This window comes from Bos grunniens, chromosome 9, assembly GCF_055505025.1.
Source record: "Bos grunniens cultivar Pamir isolate PY7600 chromosome 9, Bosgru_T2T1.0, whole genome shotgun sequence".
Classification (NCBI taxonomy): domain Eukaryota; kingdom Metazoa; phylum Chordata; class Mammalia; order Artiodactyla; family Bovidae; genus Bos; species Bos grunniens.
In genome coordinates, this window is record NC_141173.1 from 41,134,930 (window position 1) to 41,145,764 (window position 10,835).

Genomic DNA, 10,835 nt, shown 5'->3' on the forward strand with positions numbered 1-10,835 from the left:
TATTAATGGTTCATTCTTTTTCATTTCTAAGTAGCATTCTATTGTATAGATGTACCACAATTTGTTTATTTTTATTCACTTACCTGTAATGGACATTTGAGTTGTTTTCAGTTTTTGGGTATTGCAAGTAAAATTGTTATAAACGTTTATGTGCAAGGCTTTATATGGACATATGCTTTAATTTCTCTTGGATTAATCCTCAGGAGTGGAATAACTGGGTCATGTAGAAGGAGTATGTTTACCTTTTAAAGAAACCACCAAACTTTTCCCCAGAGTGTTTGTACTATTTTACACTCCTGCCATCAATACAAGAACATTCCAATGGTTCTGCATCCTTGCAATACTTGATATGCTCTGACCTTTAATTTTGATTAAATGATTACACTATTCCAAGTTCACAGCTTTGTTCCCAATGCCATCAACTTAGGTTCTTGATACTTCTTGCAGTAGTCACTTACCTGGCACTCCTCCTTCAGATAAATTGAGAGTGTCAGATGGGAACTTTGTGAACTTCCTCCCACCATCTATAAACTTAGCTCTATCAGTTCCACTTATTCCCACCTTGACTCCTGTCAGAGCAGAGGAGTCATGTCTCCACCTCCTCCCATCTAAATCCCTCTCTCTCTCTCACACTACATTTTGGACCCCATTCTCCTGTGAAGACTTATTCTGGGAGCTTTCTCTGCTAGCTTCCATCTTTCCAGTTACAGGATATCAGTCTTATATTCAGTTCTTGCCCATCTTTAAAAAACAAAACAAAGATTATCTCGTGACCTTATCTTCCCTCAAGCTACCACCCTATTTTTCACCTTTGATTTAAAGTTAAATATACTGAAAAAAATTAGAAAATTCCCATTGCCTCCACAACTTACTGCAGTCTAGCTTTTAACCCGCTTTCTGTTTAAGTTGCTCTCACTTAGATCACCAATGACCACCATGTTCCTAAATCTAGCACATTCCAAACTTTCTCTTACTTGAACTGTGGGCAGCCTTTCCATAGCTGATCACTTCCTTTTTTTTTTTTTTTTTTCTGGTTATGCCCCTTCTCTGGCTTGTGTGATCTTAGTTCCCCAGCCAGGGATTGAACCCCAGGCACTGCATAGTACAAGGACAGGGTCCTAACTTCTGGACTGCCGGGGAGTTCCCAGTCACTTCCTTCTTAAAACATTTTTCCTCTTGGTTTTCCCAGGGTATCCCCTCAATTCTCCTCCTTAGTCTTCTTGTCTCCTTTGCTTTCCTTCACTGTACCCCCATATGTTATTGTGTCAAGACTGTAACTTTGGCCTTTTCTCAATCCCTCCCATGGCTTTATTCTGATGTCTGACTAGCTTAGTTGGTAAAGAATCTGCCTGCAATGCAGGAGACTTGGTTTGATTCCTGGGTCAGCAAGATCTGCTGAAGAAGGGAATGGCTACCCACTCCAGTATTCTTGGGCTTCCCTGGTGACTTAGTTGGTAAAGAATCTGCCTGCAATGCAGGAGACCTGGTTTGATCCCTGGGTTGACCCCTGAAGAAAGGAATGGCTACCCACTCCAGTATTCTGGCCTGGAGAAATCCATGGACTTTGTAGTCCATGGGGTCCATGAAGTCAGACATGACTGAGTGGCTTTCACTTTCATTTTCCTGTGGCTTCACTTACACCTTAAGGTCAATGATTATTGAAATTCTGTCTCCATTCATGCCATTCTTGCCAGCTCCAAATCCACAGGGCTGCCTGCCTCCACTTGGATATTTCCACAAATCCCAACATTTAATATGTAGAAAACTTGATTCAGTGCCCTCTTTCTCAAATCTGCCTTTCCTGCTATGTTCCCATCACAGTGTATCCACTCTTTGAGCATCCTTGACTCCAAACTGTTGCTTAATTCTTACAATCACTCACTTAGTCAGAGACACTCTTCTTTGAGACCTCTTGGATCCATCCCCTTCTATGTACCTCCTTTGCCTTCTTAGCTGATGTTAACATCACCTCTCACCTGGATTGCTATAACTGATCTCCAAAATAGTCTCTTGGCCACCAGCCTTTCCCACCTGCAGTCCATTCCCAACACTGCTCTTTGTAATCTGGCTCTTGCCTACTTCTCCAGACTTATCTCCTATTACTTCCTCTCTAGATTCTAGATCTTAAACACTCCAGCTGTGCTGAATGGCCTGCATTGCTCTGAATGGGCCATACTTCTGTGCTTCCTGTTGTCCTCTTGGTCTGGAACATTCCCCTTCAATGTCCTTTGCCTTGAAAATGCTTTTTGTTCTTCTTGACTCTGCCCAGTATTGCCTTTCTAGTGGATTTCCATAGCATTTCCCTGACCTTCATATGGGATCCCTACTCTCTATGTATGCCTTTATTATTGCGCTTTTCATTAGTACTGTTCTCAGAGCTGTGGCTGTTACCTTACATGGCAAAAGAGACTTTGCAGATGTGATTAAATCAAGAATCTTGAGATGGGGAGGTTATTCTGGATTATCTGGGTGAGTCCTAAATATAATCACAAATGTCCTTTTAAAAGGGAGGTAGAAGGAGATTTGACCATAAAAGGAGGCAGTGTAACCACTAAAGCAAGATAATACACTGATGGTTTTGAGGATAAAAGAAGGGGCCACAGGCCAAAAAAGCAACTCTAAAAGCTGAAAAAGTTAAGGAAACAGACTCTTCCCCTAGAAGCTCTAAAGAAAGTGTAGTCCTACTTAAATCTTGGTTTCAGACCAGTGAAATATAGTGCAGACTTCTGGTCTTCATAATTGTAAGAGAATAAATATGCATTGTTTTAAGCTACCAAGGTTGTGGTCATATGCTACAACATCAATAAGAAACTAATACCTTGGACCAAGTGAGGCCCTGCCCTGGGCCTCATGCTACAGAGACCTCTGCTCTATGCCCGTTCCAGCTGTCGGGGTGAAGAGTCTGTGTCCTCACTTCTAGGCCAGGCACCATGTACCCCAAGACTCCCAAATTCCTTACTAAAGAAATTCTTCCTCAAGACCTATTTATTGAGCCTAAATGCCTCTTCCCAAAGTTGGTTCTTTTGAGACAGACTATACTGCCAGTGGGCTCATGCTCTGATTTGAAGGATAGTCAAAGGAGCAATTATTTGTGGGATGAACCTCTGTATAGACAATAGACTGAAGGGCACAAGAACTGAGGCTAGGAGACCAAAGAGAAGGCTGCCACAGTAATTCAGGTAAGAGATGACGATAGAGATGGTAGAGATGGTGAAAAGTGGCTAGAGTCTAGATATATTTTAAACATAAAGGCAACAGGCATCCGTGTTGGATGGGCGGTATGAAAAATAGGGAAGGGTGTGATTCCAAGGTTTCTGCTCTGAACAACTAGAAGGATGACGTTGTCATTAATTTAGATGGTAAAGAAGGGAGAAACAGTGCTTACTGAGATAAAGATTAGTGGCTTTATTTAAATGTATTAAATTTAGATGCCTATTACTTATCAAAGTGGGTAAGGTGTTGGATGTTGAATCTTGCTTTTTGCAAAGACTATATGCTTCCAGAAATTAGCTTAAAGTCTTAAAATAGAGATTATTAATAGATGCATCAAATAAACATATGACATTCCTTCATAGAAATGTTTCAAGACATACTCACAGTTTTGTATCCTTACATCGTCAGATAGGTGAAGATGCAGCTCATTGACAATACACAGCCTGACAAGCTGTGTAAGCCAGGAATATTAACAGCCTGGTTGTTTAGTATCTTCTTGTTCTTAGCTCTTTCAAACATTTAGGGCAGATATTGAATATTAATACCACGTGGATTGAAGTCAGATCCATGGTCTGTCTTACTATCTTAGTCTTGAACTTTCTTAATCTGCTGATTGCAAAAATTTTTCTCTGAAATTTTAACATGCATAATAATTTGACTTTGTTCCACCTTGAAATTATGTTGTTTTCCCTACCACATGTTTGGAAAGTTTATAGCCAGAGCTTTTGTTATTTCAGTCCGCTTGAATGCATCCTGGATACTAATAGGGCCTGAGAGAGTGTCTGACGTTGCTGAATAGTCTATAAAGGTTGTTCATTAGAAAATGTTAATTTGATGAATGAGCAATAATGCTGATCTTCCTGGATCTCAATTCATAGACACTATAAAACAATAAACCTATAAATCTTAGTGTGTTTTGTAGTGTTAAAAAGGTCACAGCTCTGTTGCAAGATATTGGAGACTAGATTGTTCATACATTTTCTCTTGTGCATTCTATAATCGATACCCATTCCCCTCATTCTCCTGAAGTTTTTCTTGTCAAGTTCACCAATGATAGTCACATTACAAAATCAATAGTCATTGTTTTTAATCCTCATTTTACTTACTCTCTCAGCAGGGTTTGACCCAATTGACTACTCCCTCCTGAAACACCTTTTCTCCTTTATTTTGGGTCACTGTGTTCTGCTAGTATGATGGTTAATTTTATGTGTCAATTTGACTGGACCACAAGGAGCCCAGACATTTGGTTATACCTTATTCTGGCTGTGTCTGTGAGGGTGTTTCTGGGTAGGATTAACATTTGACTCAGTAGACAGAGTAAAGCAGATTGCCCTCCTAACTGTAGGGGGGGCCTCATCGAATCAACTGAAGACCAGAAACAAAAAAGAACTAAGCCCTGCTGCCTGATTGACCTGAGATGGAACGTTGGTCTTTTTCTGCCTTTATGTTTCTAAATGAAACAACGGTTCTTCTTGAGTCTTGAACCTGTGGGCTCTCCTGGTTCTCAGGCCTCTGTACTCAGATTGGAACTACACCATCAGCGCTCCTGGGTTTCCAGCTTGTTCCTATTGACTGTAGACCTTGAGACGTCCCAGCCTCCACAGTAGCATGAGACAATTCTTTATAATAAATTTCTTCATATGGATTTATTTGCTTGTAAACTATCTCCCCTACTAGAGGATAATGCTATGAGTAGAGTAACCTTTTGTCTGTTTAGTTTGCTTCTGTATTCCCAGCATTGGGACTGTGTCTAGCAGATAGTAGGTGTTAAATATTTGTGAACTATATAAAAATTTTTGCTTGTGTATATTTTCCTAAGGCCTAAGGCCAGTGACTATTCGTGCTTGTGTGCATATATCTTCATAGGTGCTCAGAATTTGTCCACATATATTATTTATCCTCACATGACCTGTAGGAAGGGAAGGAGGGAATGATTTAACTATGATTCACATGTATTGGTGGAATGGGAAAGTTTAGTTCTTGAGGTTATTAATTTAATGTCCTGTGCTTTGCAGATAAGAGTGCCTCAAAGTGGGCTGCTGGGCTTACCTTCATTTACCTCATATATACACAGTATATCTTGAGGTCTTGTCTTTGAAGAATTTATTTATTTTATAAGGCTGTGCATTTTGCTATAAGACCTGGCCAGTAACAATATGCTCAGTCAATATGAATTTTCAACATTAAAATTCTTTCCAGACTGGAAAAAATACACCTAAAATTTGTGGCTCGAGGGTTTGTAAGCACACATGTGGTGAGATGAAGGAATGGTTTCAGACATCCTTTGGGGCTTGTCTTCCAAACCCAGTAACCAATTTGCACTGATATACAAATAACCCTTTAGTGGCCTGTGAATGCTATTATGTGAGTAATTATTCCCTTCCTGACTTCCCCAATAATCTGGATTAGGTGTTTCAATGATAATTTATGAGCAAGTGTGTATGATTTTTTTACATTAAGATTTTCACAGGATGGAGATGGTACATAATAAACTTTTAAAGTAAATGCACTAATAATTCATGTCTTAAATAGTAATTCTATCACCAGTCACATGCCAAAATTACATTTTTATAATGTGTTTATTTGTGTACAAAATACGTTGTAATTTACTGATGTATATGCAGCAAAATATTCTATCACATACAACAAAAATACACTTTTTACCCCCTTCCCCTGCCCTTGAAAATGGCAACACTGTTTTGGCAGTTGAGCAGCTAAAAATAAAGTGCTATAATTAAGCAGTATTGGAATGTCTTCACTCAACAAATGTGATGTACAATTTGAGTATACAACCACATTTTTGTTAGTTTTTTTCACAGAACAGGAAATTCCACATCCTGAACACCTCCAGAAGATACAAATATTTGTATATATATGTACACATGTATACACTGTATATGTAAAGTGCCAACAAGCCTCTTTGTCTCTGTGAGTTTGTTGTGTTTATGTTTATTCTGGCTTTCCAAAATCAGTCACACTATTGGGATCTCAGAGTTCATCAGCAGGCACCGAGAAGCTCACCAAAGGCTGGCTTGTTAGGGGTGCGGTGTTGGTTAGAGGGTGGAGGGAGCCATCAGACCTCACTGGGGGACCTGGAGCGGAAGGGCACTTTGGACTGGAAACAGCCACAAAACAGGAGCCACAGGGCCCGTTGGATCTCCTGGTTGCGGAAGGCATAGATGATAGGATTGATCATAGAGTTGTAGGTTGCGGGCAGCAGGGTGGCGTAGGTGTAGACATCTGGGTCCTCGTGGCTACCTACCACGCAGTAGATGGCAAAGGGCAGCCAGCTGGCACCAAAAGTGCCCAGCACCACTGCCAGCGTTCCCACACCTTTTTTGGTGGCAGCAAGGTGGGGTGGCGCCAGGCAGTGCTGCTGCAGCGCGATCTGGTGTGCGTGCCGCCAGACCACCTGGCAGATGCGCACGTACAGGTGCAGCATGATGCCGAAGACCGCAAAAAAGGTGGCAGAGAGCAGCGCCACATGGCTGCGCGTCAGCGGGCGCACCACGCTGCAGGCGGCGCGCTCCGCCAGGCAATTCCAGCCAAGCACCGGCAGCAGCCCGAGGCCTAAGGACACTGTCCAGGTGGCAGCAAGAAGGAGGTGCACGCCCATTAGGGTCCGTCGCGAGTAATAGGTGAGTGCGTTATAGAGGGACAGGTAGCGGTCCACCGTGATCGCCAGCAGGCTGCTGACTGAGGCAGCGAAGGAGGTCACAAGGAAGCCCACAGTGAGCAGGCTCACGGTCTCTGAGGGCACCACGTATTGGAATACGAAGTGCAGAATGAGACCGCAGCCCGCCAGCAGGTCGGCGGTGGCCAGGCTGCCCACCAGCACGAACATGGGCGTGCGCAGAGCAGGGGTAGACGCGATGAGCGCCACTACCAGGGCATTTTCGCCTGCGATCACCGTCCCAGACATGCAGAGCAGTACGTCCCATGGATTCACTACCGAGAGCAGCAGCCCCGGCGGCCCCGCTGGCAGCTGCGAAGACAACTCCAGCGACGCATTAGCTGCGCCGCCGCCCCCCAGCGCCGCCGCCGCTGCGGCTGCCGGGTGCCCCCATTCACCGGTGTCCCGCGCTCCTGCTGCGGTGGCTGCTGCCGCCGCACCCTCGGCCGCCACTGCCACCACCTGGGAGTCGTTGAGCGAAGATACGCTCGCGTTCATCGCGGCGGGACGTTACACCCTGCGTGGAGAGGGAGAACAAGTGTCAGGTGTGCGGTTCACCCCGCCAGGGGACTTCCCCGGGTGCTGCTGCCCCGCTCGTACTGCCCATCCCGCCTCAGAGCAGAGCGAGGAAGCAGTGGTTGAGAGCCAAAAATAAAAAATACCTGTTGAGTGAGCCAGTGAGAGAGTGAAAAGCACAAGGGATGCCGCATTGGTATCTGAGTTTTTGCACAGATAAAGACACGAAGAACATTCACTCACATTCACACAGATCACGTAAGTGTGTCCGTATTTGCAACCGCATCTTGTGCACCAGACTATTATTGTCGGCCCCAGAGAATCCTGCCCGGGCTCTGACCGGCTTGGTCAGGCGCTCTCAACTAAGCGGCGGAATCGCTGTCCGCGGTGCTGAAAGATAAGTTTCTGCGCTCTGGGAGCACAGAGGACCCCGTTGGCTTCAGAGACCCCTAGGAAAGAGGTTTGGAGGGAGAGAAACTGGAATGTCTTTTTAGGTGGAGAGTGTGGAATCAGCTTGCCTCCATTTCTCCGGGGTGAGAAGGATTCATCTCCTGGCCATCCTTCACCCCTTCCCCTCTGCACACCCTCAAAGTTCCTTTAGAGAGCCCGGTTGCTCACCTGGGGAGTCAGGGCTTCAGGAAATCGCTGATCATGAGCGCTGCGATGGGGCGCCAGGCTGCGCTCCCCGCGCGAACAGAGCCGACTCCTGAAGGAGGTGGCCCGCCCGGCATGCAGAGGAGTGCCGCGAGCTTGTCGCTGTGCGGGTGCTGCGGAGAGTGAGAGATACAGTCAGTAGAAGAAAAAGCGGCTAAGAGCAGCGCGCCCGCTGGAGATTGACAGGCAGGGCGCGGTGACGTCAGGTTCCTGGCTCCAGAGTGCAAGCCAGGCACTCGCTCTACTTGCCCGCCCATCAGCTACCTCCCTCACCACATACCCTCCCCAAACGATGTTTCAGAGGATTCATAGAAGGAGAGGTCGGAGGGTCGCCGCCAGCTCGGAACCTCCAGGAATAGATGGGAGAAAGAGGCGAAGGGGAAAAGAGTGAAGACTAAGGGAAGGCAAGGAGGGTGAAGTGGGAGGGGAGGGGTGGGGGATGAGATGCACTAGCCAGGCAGCAAGACCCAAGCCGGAGGTCACTGAGGGGGGCAGGTTGAAGAAAAAGCCCTGGAGAAGAGGGAGCTTGGTGCAGAGAGGTCCAATCAGAAAGGTGTTATCTTAAAAAAAAAAAAAAACACCTTAGGGGACAGGAATGAACTGGTATGGAGGGGACAGTGAGGGTTTCTTAAAAGGATGTTCGTGGTACCCTTGTCAGCTGAGTAGAGCTAGAGAAGAAAAGCTGAGTTGTGGGGAACAGAGAAAAGATGGGACATTTGAGGAAAGCAATGTCTTCTTTTGACGGTTACCTGTGCAATCAATTCTTCTCTCTCCCTCCATTTCTTCCTCTCTCTCACTATCTTTCTTGAACTCTGCACAGAGGGTTTCACCATGATCTCCCCAGCCAAATGTTCCCCGATCACACTAACTGATAGTGCTCTTGGAACTTGCTCTTTAATTAAAGACCAGGTCTGTGTCTTGTTAGAAAAGAAGAAAGCAGCAAAATGTGATTTACTTTCCTGGCAACAGACTTTGCCCTGTTAATTAGTACCCTATAAAACAAATTACAGGATGAAAATAGTGATAACTCAGCTGCACCAGACTTCAGTAGGCAGGAGTTTTATTTTCAACTTGGATAACTCATCCTTTTGGTTTAAAGGTGTTTTGTTTTGTCAGTAAAATACAAGTATTAGACTTCTTTTTCTTTTTTTAAATTAGCCACAATCTCCAGTACCTGTACTTGGGGGAAAAAGTTAGAATAGTTGCCTCCACCTAAGGCTCTGGAATAAACGATTTCTTATTGGCATGATGGCATTATATCAGAGCCACAGACATGATTTTCAGGGGCCACATGCTCTAGGCAAGGTGAAAATAGACATTTGCTACTGGTGCTTCCTATACTTTTCCGTGTAACTTCTTCCCTCTCCTGGCTTCACTTTGCCTCAAAAAGAAAAAATATATATATTCAAACTTGTGTACAGGCTGGAGTGGAAGGTAGAATTTTATCCTGGCCTTCTCCATTTAAATATGCCCCCTAAGTCCAGACTCATCTTGCCCTCCTATCTCAGTTCAGCTATACTTAACTGGAAAAAGCAGGAAAACTAATAGGACCCTTCAAATCTTTGCTGCAATAGCTAGTGTGGGTCCATAAAATGAATTTACACACAATTTCTCCATTGGGAGAGTTTATAAAATTCTTGTGAATTTGCAATTTGGCTGAAGTTCTGTTTCTGGAAGTGCCATTTTGAGTTTCAGTAGAAGATTATCAAGAATGTTATTTCAGAGCTGTCAAGCAAACTGTCAAACCGCAGATTTCCCAAACAATCAGATGAAAACCCAAGGGGAGGAGGATCTTTCTTAGTATCTGAATGTGTTACAGTTTTACGTGTCACAATGCAGCGCTAAGTGTGAGGTTAAGATTAAGCAGAGATCCTGTGTTTCAGACATTTTCAGGCTGTCACCATCGCCAAGAATGGATTGGCTTTTCAGTAGTTTCAGGGGGAAGATGACATATGTATATTCACGTACATTAATGCTGGTTGTGAGGGTTTTTAGACTATCTTTCAGTCATGCCAGTCTGTGGTTACCTCTCTCAGATACTAAATTGGGTCCTGACAACAAACAGGGCATTCTTTCAAGCTCCACCTTGTTTCTCCCATATTAACTTTTGTCTCCAGGGAGGCAGAAGATGGGAAAGAAAAAAGGTATGTAGTTCATTGTTTATGGTCAGGAATTAGATGTACTTCACTGCCTACTTTGCCCACAGTTCCCCACAAGAGCCTGCCCTTCCAGTAGTCTCCTAGAATGTTCAACCTGTGAACTTTGTGACAATTTCCACTCCTGGCCCAGCTTATGGAAAGAGGTTGATGCCTGACCCAAGGTTAAACAAGATCAGCCATCATTCACTGGACCAGTGACAGGACATCATTCAGGACCATTCCTGAAAATTTAACTAGGAAACATTGTGACAGTTGTCAGTCAGTGTTGGGCTTTGGACCTGAAAGAGCATGATAAGTTAGGGCTGGATCATTCATGTTGAACATTGTGTGAAATGAGAATCAGAGGAAGACAGCTGCAATAGAAGAGTGAAGCAGATGTGCAGAGAGGAAAAGAGATAAGGGAGATCAAATGACTGAGATGTGGAGGGAATGACCTCAGTCCCTGTGTGTCTGGTTGCCAGCTCTGGGAGTCTAAATCTCTAGATCCCTTGAAATGGCTATTTGTAGTCTCTGCTACAAACCTTTCAAACCTTGAGGTTCCTTGAGTGGGTTTCTAATCTGTGAATTGTTGATACTTGACTGAAGCACACAACTAAATGTATTATTCATCCACCAGGTTG

General features: G+C 44.4%; 1 protein-coding gene across 1 annotated transcript; it reads right to left on the minus strand.

The window, feature by feature from the left end:
* Positions 1 to 5,535: 5,535 nt before the first annotated feature.
* Positions 5,536 to 8,328, minus strand: GPR6 (G protein-coupled receptor 6). Its single transcript, XM_086316140.1, has 2 exons — positions 8,021 to 8,328; positions 5,536 to 7,403 (listed from the first exon to the last, which is right to left on the minus strand). The coding sequence occupies exon 2, from the start codon at positions 7,382 to 7,384 to the stop codon at positions 6,287 to 6,289; it is 1,098 nt and encodes a 365-aa protein (XP_086172266.1). The 5' UTR covers positions 7,385 to 7,403; positions 8,021 to 8,328; the 3' UTR covers positions 5,536 to 6,286.
* Positions 8,329 to 10,835: the final 2,507 nt, after the last annotated feature.